The 21102-nt window shown below is 41.6% G+C and overlaps 2 protein-coding genes across 4 annotated transcripts; both read left to right on the top strand.

Annotated features, from left to right (window-relative positions):
• The first annotated feature begins 8 nt into the window (after window positions 1–8).
• p3h3 (prolyl 3-hydroxylase 3) lies at window positions 9–10090 on the top strand. The gene is made up of 16 exons (XM_063484863.2): window positions 9–317; window positions 1602–1786; window positions 2015–2173; window positions 3553–3745; window positions 3828–3959; window positions 4064–4206; window positions 4418–4507; window positions 4599–4651; window positions 4753–4832; window positions 5849–5976; window positions 6051–6146; window positions 6231–6381; window positions 6522–6639; window positions 8592–8667; window positions 8756–8896; window positions 9683–10090. The coding sequence occupies exons 1-16, from the start codon at window positions 23–25 to the stop codon at window positions 9848–9850; spliced, it is 2208 nt and encodes a 735-aa protein (XP_063340933.2). The 5' UTR covers window positions 9–22; the 3' UTR covers window positions 9851–10090.
• A 4322-nt stretch (window positions 10091–14412) lies between these two features.
• Window positions 14413–20700, top strand: gnb3a (guanine nucleotide binding protein (G protein), beta polypeptide 3a). 3 transcript variants are annotated; one of them, XM_063485899.1, is made up of 10 exons: window positions 14414–14626; window positions 16246–16346; window positions 17137–17245; window positions 17460–17605; window positions 17869–17932; window positions 18221–18383; window positions 18470–18536; window positions 18623–18824; window positions 18931–19147; window positions 19567–20700. In XM_063485899.1, exons 3-10 carry the CDS (start codon window positions 17189–17191, stop codon window positions 19671–19673), a joined length of 1023 nt encoding a protein of 340 aa, XP_063341969.1. In that variant the 5' UTR covers window positions 14414–14626; window positions 16246–16346; window positions 17137–17188; the 3' UTR covers window positions 19674–20700. The 3 variants fall into 3 exon arrangements, with proteins under 3 accessions (XP_063341970.1, XP_063341969.1, XP_063341968.1); XM_063485898.1 differs by having other exon boundaries at window positions 16165–16346; XM_063485900.1 differs by lacking the exon at window positions 16246–16346 and having other exon boundaries at window positions 14413–14626.
• The last annotated feature ends 402 nt before the right edge of the window (window positions 20701–21102 follow it).

The raw sequence follows: 21102 nt of genomic DNA, 5'->3' as shown, positions 1-21102 counted from the left end.
TGCTGGGATTGCCTGTCGGACCATGGCGCTTCAATCGGGACGTTTGGCTGTATACGTGGCGTTTAATTGTGTTATTCTCACACTGTTTAGTTTTACCTCAACGGCTTGGGCAAGAGGCAGCCCCAATGTTATGTCACTTCTGCAGCCGTATGATTTTCTGTATTACAGCGGGGTCCGCGCATATTTTAGTGGGGAGTGGGGCAAAGCTGCAGAGCTGCTGGAGAAATCCATCGTGACCAAGGAATCACTGTTCAGGGTCCGCAGGCAGTGTCATGATGACTGTATGGCAGCAGGGACAGAGGCTCTGAAGAAACTGGGTAAGCTGGGCGGTAATATAAATTATATCAGATATTTAATTACTGGTAATATGATCATCTGTCTGAACAATGCGCCTGAATGGTGCAGTAGAAGCTCATTAACAGTCAGTAACATGCTAATTACATTAAACTGCATTAATAAATTGGCTGTATAACACTGGCATAGACCAGTTTTGTACCTGTTGACCAATATTGGCATATCAGCAAAAAATTGGCCAATAAAGATCAAAACTGTGGAATGAAGAGTTAAAGCTAATTTGCTTCAATGGAACAAAGAAAGACAGACTAAGTGTCAGTGTCTGAATCAGCTGTCAGCCAGTCTTTTTATTTTATACCCGGGTATTAATGTCATCATGCAACATATTAGAACAGATTTTGTGAAATTCAATTATTCTTTTAGCTTCTCATAACTGACATAATTACACTTGCTAAATCACAAACACACCCTCAGGGATGAAGGGCTATGTCAGGAGGGGCATCTGCTGCAAGAAATAAGGGAGCAGTCACTAGTACCTTCTTCCATACAACCTGCTGAATGTTTTCTAACCTGCCAACTTTAAGGAAAGGCCAGAAACGACTGACCTACTCAGTGAAGACGTAAAGTAGAGCATTCATGGATTCATGTAGACGAAATAGTGATCTGTACCTATGCTCTGAAGAGAAGAGGAGTAGAGGTAGTAAAGGTAGATGAGTTTAAATACCTGGGGTATCCAAAGCAACAAACAGTACACAAGGGAGAGGTGAAGAAGGGAATGCAGGCAGGGTGGAGTGGGTGGAGACGAGTTAGAGAGGCATGGCTGAGATGGTTTGGACATACGCACAGGCGAGATAGTGGCTATATATATTGGCGGCAGCTGCAAGGTAAGAAAAAAAGAGGAAGACCACAGCAGAGGTTCATGGATGTGGTGAAGGAGGGCATGCAGATGGTGGATAATAGGGAAAGAGTGAGATGGAGGCAGGTGATTCATTGTGGTCAGCCCTAAAGGGAACGGCTAAAAGAAGAAAAAGATTGGACCTATCATGTAGCCAGACAGATAGCTTTGAGTCTGTGTTAATTACTAGTTGGAAACTAGATTTTATGAAGTTACTGGCAGCTTCACCCTCACTTCTCGGTGTCTAAATGCATAGCTAAAAAACAATGTGACCTCAAGAGCTCAAAGAATGTTAAGATAGGCTTTTTTGTGTTTTGTTGTGGATTGTTTGCAGTTCTAGAACTCAAAATTTATAAAATATAGGCCACAGGCTGGGACCTTATCGTTTTTTCAATGGTGTGTGTGTTGTTAGACTCTGAACAGGGGACTATGTGGGACCTCTGGGCCCTGGACTGGGTGCAGCAAAAAGCTGAGTGTTTGAGGTTCTGCATTGGACGCTCTGTCACACATGTTGGACAGCTTCCTGTTTCTGCTGATATAGAATATGAGTTTGGCACTCGCAACCCTTATAACTTTCTGCAAGTCACCTACTACAAGGTAAGTCATTCTTTACACAGCGGTAAGGAGCTGCTGCATAATAAAGCTCCTAAATTGTCATTACTTCTACCAGTACTGTGTTCCAAATTGTCATTTAGAGGAAAGCACCTGTCAGTATGGTCTGCAGCCATAATTATAGTTCAGTTCACAGCTGCATAAATAATCACAGCAACACCCTTATTGGTCTGTAACAAACTTCATTCAGTCTCTCATTTTCCTCCACATCAGCTGGAAAAGTTGCAGAGGGCGGCATCGGCGGCTCATACCTACTTCGTGGCCAACCCCTCTCACCTGGAGATGAGAAACAACATCGAGAAGTACAGACGGATGGACGGCGTGACCGAGGAAGATTTTCAGGACAGAGAGAGTCACAATGAGAAACACTGGGTGAGGAGGGAAGACTAAAGGGGTATACAGTGTAAGTGGGAAGAAACTGGGTTGCACTGCTTAGAAAATCAATCAAATCTGAATAAATTCACTGTCTGACCCATTCAGAATCAGCTGATCCTTCAGCATTTTGGAGCCCACATACCTTCATAAGCACAGAGGAGAGACACATGAAATTTGTAGGTCTTAAAAAGACATTTAAAAAACTGAAAGCTGTCTTACATCCACTCCAAATGTTGTTAAATTTAAGGAAAAATGTTGTGATTACCTTAAAAAAATGATCTTAATTCAACAGAAATTCTAAAAAGCTGCTTCATTGTCATAAAATCTGTAGGCGAAGATAAAGAACACTTACCTAAAGAGGCTTAATGGTTAGGTTAACAGTGTTTGTCAGTACTAGTCAAACATATTGCCTTACCTTCGACCTTCTTTCACAGCTGCTAGTGTTGCTATTGTCCAACTATAAGCAGATAGCACGAAAGACCAAACTACTTATCATTTTGAAGCGCTTTAAGTCCTCTGGAATGAACCAATAGTTCTCAGTTTTAGTTCCTAATAAGCATAAAAGCTTTGATTCACTAGTTAAGCAGTGGAAGTGCGAGTTTTTGCACTTGCTAACTAGTTAATGATAGCCGATATGCAGACAGGTTTAAAGACTTTGAACAAACATATCAGACATTTCTTTAACTGACTGATCCTAACTAAGCCATAACTAGTCCTCTAATAGTCCTCACTCTGATGTAAGTTCACAACTCAACAGCTGATGAAGGGCGTTCAAACAGAATGATTTTAGAGAAGTCACTGTGGAGAGTCAGACGTGGCCTGAGGGACTGAATTTCTCTGTCTCACTCTCACCATCACTTGTTTGTTTTCTAGCCATGCAATCCAGATGTGAGGTGTCTGCCTCTGCCTCTCATTTTCACTATTCAGCCACACGTGTTATATCACGATTAGGCATAAATGCTGCCTGTAATGATATGCACATGTCTCAAAAGTAAAAATGTACTTCATCATCAAACGCTAGCCTTTAGCTTTGGGTAACACTTAACAATAAGAATTGTAATAATCAGTGTGTAAACCACCTATAATTCAATAGCATCTCATCGTTACTGGTTAGTGTGTGTTTTATAAACGGTTAATCTTTTTCTCCTCCAGTAAATGTTGGTTAATGCTGCTGTAAGGATTACTTAGAGGAGCATTGAGAATATTTTTGCACAGCAATTTTAAAATAGTTATATTTAAAAGTGTTATATTTCTTAAGCACTATGATACAAAACAATATACAAGTCATTAGTTGTTGTTTTTTTTTAAATTAGCGAGCAAATGGCGACTGTGTTATTTCACTGTGTTAATCTCTGTCTCTGTGTCACTGACTTCAGGTCCTGTATGATGCTGCACTGCAGCTCGAGGCTAACTCTGAATGGAAGCAAGCAGCAGAGAAATGGAAAGCTTGTATGAATGAAACCCTGCGGCAGACAGAGGAGTGCAGGGTGCAGTGTGAAGTCGCTTCCCAACGGCTGCCTGAGGACAGGGGAGTTGACAGCGTTGACGGCGTGTTTGAAAAGGCAGCAGGTAAGAAGCAGGCAGAAGTTTTGAGCCAGACAGAAAGAGACCAGAAAGAGCCAGTTGTCACCAGTTTTTGTTTTCTGTCCAGCCCTCTCCCTCTCCCTGCTCTCATGCCGACAGTCATGCGTGACTCAAGTGGCCACACGACCTGGAAGGATTTCTGCTCAGGAGGACTTCCTGCCAACACAGCTTGAGCATCTGCACTTAGCACAGTTTAAAGGTCTGATTTTGTAGGTCAATGTGAAGGTCACATACGTGATTTTATTATTCATCTTATGACTGATGCACTACTTTGCCTTACTTTGCATCCTCACTTCCCGGCAGCTGGTGACATAAACGGGGCGTTGCAGACGCTTCGCTCTCTCCTGCTGTTTTACCCCTCTGACAAGGACTCCTTAGACAACCTGGAGCTCTACCATGAGACACTAGGGGGAGACACAGAGTCACAGAGCGCACAGTCTGCTCAGGTACCATTCAAACCATTCAAGGTTCATTATATTAAAATGACCACAGTGGTGTCAAAACTTAAAAAGTCATAAATCCAATAAAGTAATCCAAGTAATTTAAATGAGAAATACATTTTTTCTCTTCTCTTGTTCAGTTATTTCAAGCATTAAGTTTCAAATTCATCTTTAAAGTCATGTTTAAGCACAGGTTTGTGTGTTTTTTGTCACACAGGAGATTGTCAGATACATCAACCACTCCTTGCAGGAGAAGAAGCTGTTGTATTTTGGTATGGAGAACCTCGACTTCACTTTCACAGATCCAGTAAGTACTGATGCCAAATGTGCAGTGCAGTGACAAGAGAGCCAGCTATAAAGCATTTCTTTGCTGAGGTTATTCATCACCCTCTGTGTAGGATCTTTGGACTCCAGAAGATGTTGTACCTGAATCATTGAGGGAGATCTGGAGGTAAAAAAAGAAAATGAAAAAGAAATAGAAGGTGAATCTGTCACTAGTGGAAACTAATGAAACAGAAAACTGAGTTTGTATCTTTTGTGTTTTACTGTTAGAGCTGAAAAAGAGAAAATGAATGAGAAAATGAAAGTGGGCGAGCAGCAAGAGGAAGTGGATGACAGTGGGTTTTTTGCAGGTAAGAAACTGTAATTTCCTTATGCTATGTGTCTTCAGCCTTTTCCACCTAGGGCATCGAGGGAGGAGCTCGTCGTCACCTTAATTGCACTTCATGTAGCTTAAAGCAAGGAAACACAGGTATCCATTACAGATATGCCTGTTTATGTGGCATGTAACCATTAGCATCCATCTATCCATTAACAAGTGAACTAATGAATAACATCCATACTTACCTATAGGCTTTGTAGGGTTGTGAGTAAGGATCAACAGATTATAACAGCTCACACATCTTATGTATGTGAAAATCTAACACATAAGAGAATAGAGGATCATTTATTTGCAGTGTGTCACCGTTTCTTGGCATCTCTGTTAAAGATGACTTCACCATGACACACTAGAAGACTATTATTAAATAATGACTAAAATTAGCAGTATCAATAATAATAATAATACCAAAAGTCAATTTTGATTATTAGTCTACATATCCTATGAAATACGTGCCGATGAATCATTCTACTCTTTATATTACACTGCTTAGACTTTTCTAAAATATAAAACAGGGAAGGAGTCACTTATAGTCAAGTCAAGATTAACCTGTCTGTTGCTATGGCCATCAGGGAAAGTCACCAAAAAGTCACAAGCTTTGTGGGTTTTGTTGAATATCATGGAAACTATTACAAAGAAATTGAAGCGGCAGTTTATACAGGCTGAAATAGAGTTTTGTCTTATTTGCTTGAATAATTTATCAATTTCACACAGAGGAAAACGAGTCGTGAAGTGACACAGTTTCTAGGGATCTACTGAAACGTGAAGACCAAACAGACCAGCGCCTGAAATAAAAGTAAAATCAAAGAGAATACATTCAGTTTGTTGGGGTCTGGTCGCCCTATTAAATACTGTTTGTTGTTATAGAAGCAAAGATTTCCCATTTGGCAGCTTCGGCGACTTCATATCACAAAAAACACAGTCGTACCACCATCTTCTGCTTAAAATAAGAAGTACTGTCTCATCCTTTCTTATTTGTCCTCTCTGCAGGTGGTCCGGTGCCTCAGGTGGGCGTGACTATCACAATGGACGATGAGATGCTGAACGGCACCAATCGAGTCGTCCTGGATGGAGTCATGACGGAGAAGGAGTGCGACAGAATACTGCAGTTAGCATCAGTAAGTTCAATCAGTTTTTTTTAACGCACGCATGTGAAAACCCCTAACTTACACATTTAGGTGGTCTCTCATAGGTGGCAGGATCTCTTGGAGATGGCTATCGAGGACGGCGGTCTCCACACACTCCTCATGAGACATTTGAAGGTCTGACTGTCCTCAGGGCGGTGAAGGTGGGTGGAAATGACATAACTGAAGCAGGTCTACTAGATGCTCTCAGCAGCATCTCGTGACGCTCACTGCTGCTTCTTCCTCAGTTGGCTCAGGAAGGCCTGGTGAACCAATCAGATGCCAAGCTGTTACATGAGCTGGGTGAGAGAGTGCGAACCGTGCTGCACTCCTACTTCAGGAGCCCCTCAGGACTTTTCATCACTTTCACACACCTGGTCTGTCGCACTGCTGTCACAGGTAAAACCAACAGTACTCAATACTGGGATAATTGGAACAGGTTCTCTAATGTGTAACCAAATCATCCACTCTATTCTTACTTTATTACTTAAAGTTAAATGTGTTATTTTGTTCTTGTTCTGTTTTTTCTTTTAAATCAGACGATCAGAAGGGCAGGCTCGACCTCTCTCACCCCGTCCACGTTGACAACTGTCTCCTCGAGCCGGAAACCAAGCAGTGTTGGAAGGAACCACCAGCTTTCACACACAGAGACCTCAGGTACTGAAAAAACATCTCTTCGTGGATTATTAATAAGTTTGGGCTCACACTTTCTCCATATATAATTTTAGAAGATGTTCTCAAGCCATTTTATTCCAGCAAATATCCACGAACAGAAGGTTTTAATATTCCTTTACTGGTAAAATGTCATTAAGATATCATCAGCATATAACAGTGAGAGAATGGTACATGTCATCGTTGCCAGAAGAAAGCTGTCACAAACTGAACAAAGATCTCTGTGATCCAGAGACTCGTGTCTGCTCAGAATACAGGTTTCTGAGAAACATCTTTAGCTGCTTGAGGAATGTGACATTTTCAAACCATTATATAGAAGATGTGAACATCGACGTTGTTTCTCCATTTCACAGCCATAAGCTACATTTGGGAGTGTTACAATATGACTGTATTAGAAAATAAAGTCAACTTTTTGAAGCTTTCCTTAGCAAATAATCAAAGGACAGCTAAAACGTAGCATGCTTGTATCTGCAACTAATTTTGCTGTTTAAACAATGATGTATCCCAAGATACTGGGGCTCAAAAACTGATTACAGAAAAAATATCTTGCTGTTTCTGAAGAGGACAGGTGGGAACATTTCTTAGATGTTGCTGATTTTATATGGAATTACCTAAAAAGCATTAGTTTGCACTGCAAGTCTTAAACAGTGTTTCAGGGGAACAATTGTGGCAAATATCAAAACAACCAGAGCACCTGTCGTCACTGATAAATAGTTTTGTTCTGTTGTTATGGGGAAATAATGACACCTTAGAGCTACGTGAACTGATGGAGGTGGAGGGAGAGCAGAGAATACATTGCTCTACAACACAATTGCTCCATAAATAAATGCAACTGAAAACTGAACGTGACACTTAAAGTTGCTGGTTTTAGTTTTTATTATATGCTAACAGGTCAGTCTAAGGAAAAAAACGTTAATAATTGAAAACTGAAATGGCTTAGTTACATTTTGAGCTGAATTTTTGGCAAAAAAGGCCCAAATGGTTGTAGGTGCTAGTGTTTCAATGTTTCTGCTTTGACCAAAGGAAGGAAATATGTAATTGTTGCATGTTCTGTTTGTCTGTCTGTTTGTTTGTTAGCATTTTAGTGTCCACAGTTTTCAAGATATCGTTTTCAGATTTTATGAGATGGTTATGAGGTGGATGGAGGTGGGCTGTCTGAGTGCTCCTGTTATGAAATGTAACTGTCAGTTTTAACATTTTGTGACATTATTGAATTGAATTTTAGTCAGTGGCAAATCACAACAACCGTCACCTCAAGATGCTTTATATTGAAAGTTAAAGACCCTACAACAAAACAGAGAAACCCCAATAAGATGACCTCCTAGGAGCAAGCACTTGGTGACAGTAGGAAGGAAAAACTCCCTTTTAACAGGAAGAAACCTTCAGAAGAACCAGCCTGTTACAGATTAAGGGTTTCTATTTCACCTTTTAAAACTTTAACCCTGGATTTGACCTTCCTTGTGGCAGGAAATCTGCAATGCTGCAAAGTAAAGTTGCATTTCTTTTTATTTCAGGGGTAATTAATTTATTTTCTTTTTTTGGACAATCTTCTTATCTAAATGTTATATTATTTTTGCATGATTGATTAAACTGACATTTCTCCATGGCACAGAATCTCACCTAGACACAGCATCTTCACCTGCCTGTTTCTTCATTGTATAGTATACGATGAAGAAATATAAAGTGGCCATAGATGGATGAAGACATGAGAAGTTTTAGTGAGAAATTAAAACAGTGTACATAGGTGTGAAATTTAAAAATAAATAAATGGGATTAAAATGTAATGTTTAAATGGAATTAGCAGGACTACATAACAGTGTAATAACAAACTGTAATAATCAAATGACTGTGTGTGCATTTATGCTCAGATTTCAGCCTAATTCTTACACAGCAGGTTACTTTTATGACTGAATGACAGACGTCTCTCTGTCTCACAGCGCCATCCTCTACCTGAATGACGACTTTGATGGCGGAGAGTTGTTCTTCACTAACAGAGATGCCAAGACAGTAACGGTAAGTCATTTTAATCTTTTTATTACTGTTTTAACTCTTTAATTAATATATTTGTTGGAGCTGGTAAACTTGTCTTCTGTGCCTTCAGGCTCGAGTGAAACCCAGCTGTGGTCGACTGGTGGGCTTCTCCTCGGGTCCGGTAAATCCTCACGGTGTTACCGCGGTGACCAGAGGCCGGCGGTGCGCCCTGGCCCTCTGGTTCACAAAGGAGAAGCTCTACAGGGACAGGGTGAGCTTTATGACAGCACAGAGCTGCCATGACCTCCTTCTCCTCCTCCTCAGGTCTGCCCGGTCACCTGCAGGCGTGTGGTTGATGATGTCATGATACCGGTGTTGGATAACATGAGCAGCTGGGGCACAATGCAAATCTGGTGGCTGTTTGCATGTTTTCCTATTTACTGTGCCTGGTCTGTGGTGATGCCATGACATTGTCTTTTAGGTTTATCATAAGTGCAATCATTTTTCATGGCCCTGTCAGTTTATAAACCAAAACATGTTTAGTTCTTTTAATAAGCTGTGATTTTCTGCAGTGAGGGAGTGCGTCCTCATCAGTGATAATAACAGAGATGTAAGGAGCTGCGCTGAAGAGCTGCTGTCGAGCCAAAGAGACTATTGAAACGACTCAGTTTACATAACTTTTAGCATCACGTAGATAAAAGAAAATCTAAATTTACATGTAGAAACACACTTTGCTTAGATGAGCAGGGGGTTTTCAGCTCCAGCCTTACATTTTCTGCTTGGCTACATTTTCATAAAAGTTTTGGTTATGCAAGCAAAGTTTCATTAACTTAGTTTATCCCGCATTGGTCATTGTTTGCCCTGTGGGCTCGTGTTGAGCAAATGAAGCTCACTCTAACAGAGGAGAATCTCTTTTACAGAAAAATTGTCCTGAAAGTGCAAGAAGAGAAGTTGAAATTATTCCAACAAAGATAAATGTTCCTCCCAAACTTTAGTTTTATGTCATTGTGACTGCAGGAAGTCAATATTTGAGCAGTATTTTGGATCTCTCCCTCAGGAGCGAGAGGAGGCAGAGGCCGTGTGGGCTGCAGATGGACACAACGTGGTGAAAACGGACGAGGAGACCGAGGGCGGCGCCACCTCTAGCCGCAACGCTCGGAGCCAAGTGACAAAGGAGAAGAAGCGAGAGAGAGGCAGGGTGACGGGGGGCAAGGATGAGCTGTGAGGGCCAGAATGAGCCCAAACTCCATCATTTACCCACACGTTCACCCTCTTCATGTTGCTGCCTGGTGGTGTAAAGTTTGCATGTGTGTATATACTGTATTTATACTGTATATGATGAGGGTATATGAGAGAAATAATGTCCTGTCGTCCCTCTAATGTCAGTCACTGCCCTAAAAACCAAAGAGAATAAAAAAAGTCGTAAATGTGACTCTGTACAGGTGTATCGTGGGTATTGTATGCCAAAAGCATGCAAGTGCTGAACAGAGAGCGCATTAGATGATGTGAAAACAGGGCTGTGTAATCTATTAGGTGATTACCGCACACCCTCTCTAACACCCTGCTGATAAAAACAATTAAAACTAAACAAAAAGAAGGTTAAAGTTTATTTAGTCTGTTAGACAAAGATAGGATGATAAGATAGGAACCACACAGCAGCAGGAACCTGTAAACACAGTGATGCTGTCCAGAAACTATAATTTGAGGCAGTAAAAGAGGGAGAAAAGGACCAGAGAGAGACAGCGAGAGGTGTGGAGGGAGGGGAAAAAAGATAGAAATAGAGAGATTACTGTTAATCCCTCATAAATGAGTGCATTTGTTTATGAAGCTTAAAAACATCTCCCATTTAGAATATGGAATAGTAATCCGGGAGAGATGATTTAATCATTCACATCCAACGCAGTGACACTCGACCACCTTCTCCCATCTTATCCTCCCCATTACAACCAGAGCCTCCACTCAGCCCCCCTCCTCTGCTTTCATCTTGTGCATTAGGTGCCGACTCAAGTACCATTCATGGCCTATATTAACACTCTTACTCCCCCCTGTGTTATAATCCCCTGCTGCTGGAATTGGGTCGGTGGGCCCTTTTTAATGCAGCCTTGGGTTTAACCTCTTCCCTCCCTCTCACAGTGAGACCACGTAGCGCCCAAAACACCTCGGCATTAATCTTCACTTAAGTAGGAGTTAGTCACTGAAAAGCATTTTATGCATAATGCATTTTAATGCTTTTTAAATGCACATTAAAGATCACAGCCGTCTGATGATACCTGCGTATACAAACGAGAAATTTACACATCAAATTTCTCTGTTTTTACATGAGCAGCAGAAATTATGTAAGGCTCAGCCGCATAGTTATAAAACTGGTGTTATTATAATTAAATGCTGTGTGTAGTGAGTAGCTGACAGGATCACTCATCTCCTATATCACATTTCCTACTATCTGTGATTATGACCCTAACCTCCTATTGGTTGCCTGCTGATGATGTCTGGCCTTGGTGCCTTACATAATTTTGAAGAGTAGAGTAAACAGAAATAATAAGATTCCAGTTTTTATTTTACATTCCTGTTTATAGGGGTGGCTTGACAACAGGCAAAGCTTCCTCAAATATGGGTAGGGCTAAAAATAGATATCAAAAGTTAAAAGAACAGCAGCAGAGATGCAACATTTCAACACACCGACTGCTTACATACAGTCAGAACAAGAATAGCACGTCACAACAAACTGTACTCTGTTTACAGCAGCTTACTGTTACTGTTGAACCCTTCAGGGTAGGTGCACCATCAGACACAGTCTAAGGTGAAAAGTCTTCGCAGTCATCTGAGTTTGCTTGGAAAGTGGAAGGAGATTTTTTCTCCTCGACTCCCCTGCAGACGGCTCAGAAAATCAACTTTGAGTTGAACCCAGAACCTTGTTGCTGTGAGACAACCTCTTCTGCTAATCTCTGCATCAAAACACTGCCAGTTTACACACGAATACTGAAAGAAACTTGTCAGAAAAACGAATGCTCTTCATTTTAATGTAAACAGTAAAACCTTGAAATATCAGTCAAATTATACCCACGCCTGATTAACAGATTTTTTTGTCTAAGCACAAACTGCCTGCTGAGAGTGCACAGATATTGCTTGGGAACATATGCAAGGTGAATATACACCCACTCACTTGCTATTTCATTTTCAAGTTCATCTTGCTAGTATCGGGTTGGATCCTCTTTCACCTTTAGAGCTGTCTTAATTCTTCACGGCACAGATTCAACAAGGTGCTGAAAACATTCCTCAGATATTTTTCACCATATTCACATAATAGCATCACACGATTGCTACAGATTTGTTAGCTGCAAATCCATGATGCAAATCTCCCGTTCCACCACATCCCAAAGGTGCTCTATGGGACTGAGATCTGGTGATTGTGGAGGCTATTTGAGTACAAGTGAACTCATTGTCAAGAAACCAGTTTGTGATGATTTGAGCGAAATGGCACATTATAAAGGGATGGATATGGTCAGCAACAGTTCACAGGTTGGCTGTGGTGTTTCAGCGATCCACACCTGGTAATAAAGTCTGTTACACTGTTACACCAGCAGCAGCCTGAGCAGCTGTTGCAAGGCAGAATGAAACAATGCTTTCATGTTGTGTCAAATTTTGACCCCACCACTTAAATAACACATCAGAAATCAGTACATCAGTAGATCATCAGTTTGAAAACTCAGACCGGGCTTTGTAGCACCAACAACCACGCGTGCTCAAAGTCATTTAAATCAGCTTTCTGCTCCATTTTGATACTGGGTTTGAACTTCATTAAGGGTCGTCTAGACCATAACTAGATATATAAACATCAGCAGTCTAACAACATGTTTGTGTCTGACACATTTGTCATTTAATCCACTCACTCCTCCCACAGATCAAATGTTCAGAGATCTCTTTCAGCGTGTGCAAAGTAAACAAAACAAACTCTCCTCTTCTTGTTTTTATTGTGCTGTGCAGGGACCGAGTGCAGAATGACATATATTTAAATTTTCATCTCACTCGGGGAGGGATGCTCACCTTTTCTGCTTTCAGTTCAGTCGGTTTAACATCAGTAGTACATGTAATAAAATCATAGCAGATTATAAGATTTTACAAACCACTTTGAGACTTTTCCTTGTAGTAGAGCGTGGCATTGTTAGTCTTTAAATAGTAACCCATAATCGGACACTCTTTCTGTCTTTATCCTGTCCTGTTTCTGTGCCTCTGCTAACAAATCCCTTGTTTTGCTCTTTGTTTTTTCTCTCTGTTTCACTCGCCGTTTCACAGCCTGTGCTTCCCTGACTCAATTTCTCCAAATCAAGGGTCAGCACCACTGTCGTTACCACAATCCAGCGAGCAAAGGTCAACACTTTTAAACTGCAGAGCTCAATTTAGCCACGCTGAATCACAGAATGAAGCCAGGAAACACACAGCAAAGGCTTTTCTGCTCCAAACACAGATATGTTCACAAATGTGCAAACAAGGGATTTGTATTGTCTGATGGCGTTTAACTGTCCGAATCTGTGTCAACAAGGGTTTGCCTGGAAAGTAGTAACGTAATATCTGGGCTACTTGTTCCATATTGGAACAATATGGATCTTAATTTCTTCATTGGCAGGATTTTATTGTATATTTTCTAATTATTCTTTGCAACTAAGTGAAGTGTGTTTTAGAGAAAGAACATTAAACAAGGTGTTAGACTGGGATGTCTTGGATATTGTCACTGTGTACTTGTAAACACCCCTAAGCAAATTTGTTTTAGGACTAGTTTAGGATTTGAATATGTTCTTCTAGTTCAGAGGACACTGGGTATTTGACACAAATTTCAAGGAGAAGTTACAAACACTGCAGTACAATAGCTCTGCCATAAATTCTTAATGAACATACTATAGCTACAGAAAGTAACTCTCAATAAAGTGACTCTCCTGATCCATGTGAAAACCTCAGTGGGAGAAAGGAATGGGCGCTCCCTTTAATAACGCAGTTGGGATTCAGCACCTGATTCGGTGACTTTATCCCAGGCCTTTTGGGTCAAATGCAGTCTGTTCTCGTGGATCCGGCTCTCTGCCTAACAATGCAATGTCATGATCGTGAGTGCAAGCTGCGTTGTTTCATAACTAACACAGGTGATTTACTCTGTTAGATAATGTGCAAAAGCTGTGGAGTGGCACATCAACAGACGAGTGACAACAGAAACCTCTAAATTTAGATGTTTGGGCAGAACTCGAGCTAACCGAAGGGATATTAGGCCAGAAAGAGAGGCCTTTGTGGCTCTTTGTCTCTACCTTTAGATGACAAAGAACATAGGAGACAGCTATAGTGGCGCACACTCTCTACACTGTCAGGAAATGCCCATGGTTGTTGGTCTGCTTGTGTGTAAGAATCATCCATTCCCCTTAATCCTGCAGTTATTCTTGCTTTGTCATTGTAGCCAGTCTGATCCCTACACTGCCAGTCTCCCCCTCTGCCCATACACTTTCTAATATTAGCTTCACCTCAGGTTTACAAAACACAAACCCTCCTGTCAGTCATAGATCTCAGCACCATAAAAAGCCATGTTCCCAGGTCCTCTATTTATCCTCTTCTCCCTCCCCTCCACGATTTCCATCTCTTAGTCTTTTGACTTGGATTCACCCCGGCTCATGTCTTGTGACCCTACAGACATGTTCTGCACCTTGTTTGGTTTCACCCACTGTTTCTTCTCCCTTTCTGTCTATTTCACCATCACCCCCCCCCCCCCCCCCCCCCTTACTCTTCCATCCCAGGGTTTATCCCCTCATTGCTGATCTCCCTTCATCCCTCCAATCCTCATTTGTTCCTCATAGGAGCAGTGAGGCAAGTGAGGAATACCGCACTGTGCGCAATACCAAAAGCGAATGAGTGAAGGAAAGAATAGGAACAGGCAGGCTGAACTTATGACAGCAACCTGAGGGAGGCCGCCGCAGGAAGAAGGATTCAAGATCCACCAGAACACCTCGATAGCAGTCTCCGATTGGTAAGTGGATGGTCATGTGTTCCTTTCAGCAGACATTGATGTTTTCAGTTTTCAGTTTTGTGGATATGCTGCTGTGTCATGCTTCACGAGTATCAAGGGTCATACAAAACTGACCTGAACACATTTACGGCTGATATCTTTTAAAAATGTGTCCATATTTCTGACGTTTTTAAATGTGGTTGTTTTGAGTGTTGTGAGTCTTACACTTCAGAAAAGAAGTGTAAGAGTCCTTCTCAAGCTGGAAACCTGCTGATTATTAAAACAGTCTGATTAAATATCGAATATGGAGATGTCACATTTATACTGATACACACCCGATGCCTTTAATTGTGTTTCATCTTTTGCTTATGGCACATGCAGATGAGGGATTTGCACGGGATCAGCATACAATAGTGATTTAATTGTATGCTCTGATAATCTGAATAAAAAACAAACTCCTTTTGTGGTCTGACTCTTAATGCAATCAGACATAATCTGCATGACAGAGTTGCGTAAAGTTATTCCACTTATTATTTTCCGTGTAAACTTAAGAATCAAAGCATCAGCTGTTTGAAGTTTTAAGAGTTGAAGAAGTGGTCGATGGCATTTATGCAACATGAAAAAAATTATCTGTTACAGTGTGCCTTTTAAAAGAGGTCATATACACTGTTGATGGAGAAGGGAGAGGTGCTTTGGCTAAAGTCAGGAAGACATTTTCACTGTGATGCAAACTGAGTGTTACGGTTTAATTAAAGCCAATGAAAAACATCTTAATAGTGACATAAATGTTATTTCACATAAACTAATAATTCGCTGCCATTTAACAATTTCTTAACATCCCCTACAAGAATATAAGAGGGAAACTGTTTGAGGAGCTCTCTGATTCAAAGTCGAATCACTGGCCATACTCATGGGCCCTGCCCCACCTTTCACCAGCTCTCCCTCTGCCCACCTCCCCCATCTGCCCCCTACCTCATTCTCATGCCCCTATCTGCCGCCCCATCCCTTTCTCCATCTCTTATCCAGATGCAAAGAGCAGTCAGTAATCGGATGAGAGCAGATTTGATTCAAAAGGCATCCCTTAAAATCTCAGCCAGTAGGATTTAAAACTCACTCTCCTGCCTCACCTCTTACCCTCCACCCCCCCTTATTTCAACCCCCTGCCTCCCCTCCCTCTGCCTCCACTTCTCCCTCTGTTTGTGTTAATGCACTCCACCATCCCACCACCCTAGCAGTCATTTAATCACACGGAACAATGGCAGGGTCCCAGGAACACAATGGCAAAAGGGTAATAGCAGGACTAAAACACTCAAGCGTCATTAAAACGCTCATTACTGGAGCAATTTCCACATCTGGAGCAAAGGCTTTAAAATCCCCCTTGGTTCAGAAACTTCAGGGACGACGTATCAGTAAGTAGTTTAAGAAAGCTACACCCAAAGTGTAGCTGCTGTGGCTGGTGTGTGTTTTTGGAGCGCCGCATCAGGCCATCATCCATTTACTTTAGCTTTACACATAAAGCCCAGTGGCAAACAATTAAATCAAATCTCTTTCTTTTACAGAGTCACTCCCTCCTTTCCCTTCCTCTCCTTTTCACTTCAAACAAATTAGAGGCAAATCCACTTGGTCATGTGTTTTGACAGGGACACTCATTCAAATAGTAGAGGGGAGAGAAAGCGAGAGATTGCTGCAGGGACGCAAACGGTAAAATCAGCGCAAGTATTCCCTCCTGTCACTTTTTAAGGTAAGATAAAGGAAATGTCATCATGAAAACTGATTGCTTTAGAAAGAAAAAGAAGTAACTTTTAATATTTGTACAAGAAACTGAAAAGGGTGTGTTTTCTTTTTAAAGTTTGCTTATATTGTGGTGCTTCACCTGAGAAATTAACGCCGTGCTTTTCCATCTGAACTTCTCTGTGCCACTTTCTGACTTTCTGGCTGCCTCTTCAGTTGTGCGTTGATTACATTTGTCACACTTTATGAGTCTGACCATTAGGCGATTGGTTTTACCGCTAAACATTGCTCATTTAATCATCACATTAGCAAATTTAATAGCCATCAGCAGCAGATGAGAGCTCAGCTGGAGTGTTAAATGGCACAAATTCCTCTACAAGTGTTGTGAATTTGCCGTGAAGCTGAGAGGCAGCGAGTGAGAGCTGATACACATCATTACAGGACATACTGGTTTGTGTGTACATTGAGGGTGAGGATCTTTGCTCTCACATCGTCTGAAGAGCAAACTTTAACCGCGTGAATATTCATACGGTCTGCCTGTGCGTGCGTGTCTGAGTGTAGGTGTGTCTTGTGGGTTTCTCTGTATGTTCCTGTGAAGTTAGAAAAAGTTTGCAAAGCAGATGGGGGGTGGTTTGACTTGCAAAGCAGCACTTACCTGGAGACCTACAGTAGGGAGGTTAACAGGTAAATGCAGGTAAAATTCTGGGATGGAGTGGGATGGCTTGGCAAAGATTTTATGATTTCTTGGTGACTGAGTTTTGTTCATGCTGCTTTACCAGAACTCTCCTTCTTATTCCCAGGACTACAGCCTCTTCTGAAATCTTCTCTACAGTCCACTATTGATTGATCGCCATGGGTGAAATGGAGCAACTTCGAAAGGAGGCAGATAGTCTCAAAGACCAGATTACCGTAAGTTGGCCACAATATATCATCTCTGGTAGATCCAGCATAATACACATACTGTTCTGTCTGACGTGTGTTCACATATTATTCCTGACGGCACTTTGTGTGTGTGTGTGTGTGTGTGTGTGTGTGTGTGTGTGTGTGTGTGTGTGTGTGTGTGTGTGTGTGTGTGTGTGTGTGTGTGTGTGTGTGTGTGTGTGTGTACGTGTGTGCTCTGCAGGCAGCTCGCAAGGCGGTGCAGGATACCACACTGCAGGAGGCAGCAGCTGGGATCACAGTGGTGGGGCGTGTCCAGATGAAGACCAGGAAAACACTAAGGGGTCATCTTGCCAAGATCTATGCAATGCACTGGTCCACTGATTCAAAGTAATTACCCAACATGCTGCACAAATTGAAAGAACACCTGCTTTTTTGTGTGTGTTGCAGCCAAGATATGATAGTTTTCTAATAATTTTCTAAATAATTGTGAGGAAAGTGAGCAAAGTCCAGATATGCAGAAGGGAGATGGTAAATTAGATTTGCTTTAAACTGAGTAAATTGATAGGGGGAAGCATATTCTTAATGTTACAGCCTCTGCTTCACATGTTTTGGATTTTTTTTGCTGATTTTAATCCACATTTCTCCCCCAGGCTGTGTGTCAGTGCCTCGCAGGATGGAAAACTCATAGTGTGGGACACCATCACGACCAACAAGGTAGGAGAGGCCAAAGGGCAGGTCTATTATAGGAATTTTTGTTTCCAGCTATACCTAAACCCAAAGTAAACGTGGTTGTAAACCTTGCAGGGTGTATTCACTCTCAAACACACCAAAATACACAATGTACTTCTCACTGTGCCTTAAGCATCTCTCGCTCAAACATTAAGACTTAAGCACATACCTTTAAAAGTTACAGGATCTAAATTTCCATCGTGAGACAACTAAATACACGACAGTACATTCAGAGGCTGAAAACAAGCTCTCCTGTCCTCTGTGTGCACCTAGGTGAATGCCATCCCCCTCAAGTCATCGTGGGTGATGACCTGTGCCTACGCACCTTCTGGAAACCTTGTGGCGTGTGGCGGTCTGGACAACATGTGCTCCATCTACAACCTGAAAGGCAAGGATGGGAATGTCAAGGTTATGAGAGAGCTGGCAGCGCACACAGGTAGGAAGATGACAAGAAACAGAAATTAAACGCTCCTTTGTGATGAGTCCTGCGGTGCCCCATGTGGTATTTCTGTGGTTGTACAGGTTACCTGTCCTGCTGTCGTTTCCTCAGTGACACTGAAATCATCACCAGCTCAGGCGACTGCACTTGGTAAGAATATAGTTTGATTTACTGAACAAAAGAAAGTTTGAATTGATTTTTTTGCACTTTAAATTGAATTAAACTTGCCCTTCTAGCGTACTGTGGGACATTGAGACGGGAACCCAGAAGACTGTGTTTGCCGGACACCAGGGAGACTGCATGTCCCTCGGCGTGTCCCCAGACTTCAAGTTTTTCATCTCAGGGGCTTGTGACTTCACAGCTAAGCTGTGGGACATCAGGGAGGGCACCTGCAGACAGACCTTTGGAGGTCACGAGAGTGACATCAATGCCATTGGGGTGAGAACAAAGGGAAAAAAAAAGATTTCCTTTTCCATTGTGTGCAAAGCTCTGAGTGTGTCCCGTCCAAACAGGCACGCTTTCTAAACACTTCTATTTCCTTCAGTTCTTCCCCAACGGTAATGCAGTGATAACAGGATCAGATGACGCCACCTGCAAGATGTACGACCTGCGAGCTGACCAGGAGCTCATCACCTACCAGGACAGCAGCATCATGTGCGGGGTGACCTCTCTGGCCCCCTCCCTGTCTGGACGCCTGATACTCGCTGGCTACGACGACTTTAACGTCAACATCTGGGACTCGCTCAAAGCCGAGAGAGTCGGTGAGAAACCGAGCTATTCTACTTTTTTTCCCCCATCTTTTTTCTGCTATATTCCTTTCACTTAGTTTCCAAAGTGAGTTTGCTCTCTTCTTTTTGTCATTGTGGTTTTAATACAGTAATATAATGCAACACAAACACCTGACACACAGTCCTATAGACATCCTAGGGACATTAAATATTTGCACCAACTCCTCTTAATGCTGCTGGACAAATCTGACCAAACAAGAAAGACTAAAACTACATTTCCTGTATATTATTAGTTTTACAAGCACACAATTTTCTTTTAGTTACATTTCCTTGTAAAGTTTAGTTTTGCACATAAGTGAACTAAAAAAACAGGGAGATAAATCTGAATTGGATGTTTATTTCAAAATGTTTGACCCTTTGTCTCATTTATTTCCCTGCTTGCTGCTGTTCAGGTGTGCTGGCTGGTCATGACAACAGAGTGAGCTGCATCGGAGTATCCACAGATGGCATGGCGTGCTGCACGGGATCCTGGGACAGCTTCCTCAAGATCTGGAACTGAGGCTGTTCATTGCAAAGAGAGCACTTAGTGAAGTGAAGAAAATATAAAGAAATTGAGGTCTGTGGGAGGGGATGAGGAGTCACATGGGGTGAGAAGAGGGTATGTCAAATTGTGCCAAGTCCTATCTAACGGTGGAGCGGGGTTGTAATGTGAAGATTTTCTCTCCTCTCCATCACGTTGCGCTCCAAACTTTCTTCTCACGTTATGGGGGAATTCTGGGTTCGGGGGTCTGAGCAAATGTCATTCCCATCAGTAGTTAATTGTACTGTGGTTCACATGGATCAAGCATGCACATTAATTACAGCAATTTGAGAACAGTTGCCAAATGGAAACGGTAGCACACAGGATGAGATAGAATTGAATACGTCCAGCTGAAGCATATGTTGTGTTGGGTAACTTACTAACATGCTGTGATTTCTATCATAGCATAAGTTAAATCATATAAATAATATGAGCTTTATTGTTTCAGACTGTTGTTTGTTGTTAGTTTTGGTAGATTCTCTAGATGCTTACATTTATTTCCTGTTCATTTTCTAACTTTAGTTAAAATGGAGTTCTAGCTTGCAGATGTCTGCATTAGCGTGTGTTTTTGTATGTGATCGATGGACAATATTTACCAGGATTTCGGGTCTCATCACTCGGCCTAACCCCTCGGTAGCTAGACCTGAAAAGTGCTTTGGGTAAACTGCTGAACTGACAGATGGGATAATAAAATGATTTTCATGCTTCGCTAAGCACTTACATAAAAAGATGACCCATTTGTCTCAGGACAGGACTCTTTGTATGAGTGGTACATGGATGGTAATGGCTGCTGTGCTTATGAGTAGTACATCTGAATGTGTATATAAGTGCTTACTTTTCCTCTGCATGCAAACCTTTAAACTTGAAGGACAGGTTGTGTACATAAAAATGAAAAAAACAATCTAACTCTAATTTAAATGGGCTCTTTTCCAGAGTGGATACACACTGTACAAAGTGAAGCAGCACTATCTAATAAACATCTGCATTACACAAGTCTAAATGTTTATTTCTGGCATTCAAATCCTTCTAGATACGAGTGAAGCATGTGAAATGTCATCCACGCTTCTGTATTCTTTGATTTCACTGTAGAGAAAATGTGAGCATTTATTTGTAGCGTGACTTTAGTTGTCTAGACAAAAGCAAAAGAATGTAGTTTCTCTTAAGGATAAACAGGCTCTTTTGTGCATTTAACAAGCTCAGATGTGAAGCATTGCAGGCTTTTTACACACAGCTGCATGCTAAACAAAACCTGATTGGTTTTATAAATGAGCTGATCTTTAAAAATCTGCTCTTGTCCTGAATTCCCTGAACATAATTCTCTGTCAAACCTGTTTAGTTTTATTATTCATTAATCAGGAACCATGCACACACACACAAAAACCAGTTTAAGATACAAGTTCAGTTCCTT

This window comes from Pelmatolapia mariae, linkage group LG10_11 (genome assembly GCF_036321145.2).
Source record: "Pelmatolapia mariae isolate MD_Pm_ZW linkage group LG10_11, Pm_UMD_F_2, whole genome shotgun sequence".
In the NCBI taxonomy this organism is placed as follows: Eukaryota; Metazoa; Chordata; class Actinopteri; order Cichliformes; family Cichlidae; genus Pelmatolapia; species Pelmatolapia mariae.
Note: the sequence above shows the minus strand (reverse complement) of the source record. Positions and strands in the feature narration are given on the sequence as shown.

Excerpts from the sequence above, each read along its gene's own strand:
- p3h3 (XM_063484863.2), top strand. The coding sequence starts at position 23 with ATGGCGCTTCAATCGGGACGTTTGGCTGTATACGTGGCGTTTAATTGT. Across the intron at positions 3,746-3,827 it reads CGTGTTTGAAAAGGCAGCAG|CCCTCTCCCTCTCCCTGCTC; the intron begins GTAAGAAGCAGG and ends TTTTCTGTCCAG. Across the intron at positions 8,668-8,755 it reads GAGATGCCAAGACAGTAACG|GCTCGAGTGAAACCCAGCTG; the intron begins GTAAGTCATTTT and ends CTGTGCCTTCAG.
- gnb3a (XM_063485900.1), top strand. The coding sequence starts at position 17,189 with ATGGGTGAAATGGAGCAACTTCGAAAGGAGGCAGATAGTCTCAAAGAC. Across the intron at positions 17,606-17,868 it reads CACTGGTCCACTGATTCAAA|GCTGTGTGTCAGTGCCTCGC; the intron begins GTAATTACCCAA and ends TTTCTCCCCCAG. Across the intron at positions 17,933-18,220 it reads ACACCATCACGACCAACAAG|GTGAATGCCATCCCCCTCAA; the intron begins GTAGGAGAGGCC and ends GTGTGCACCTAG.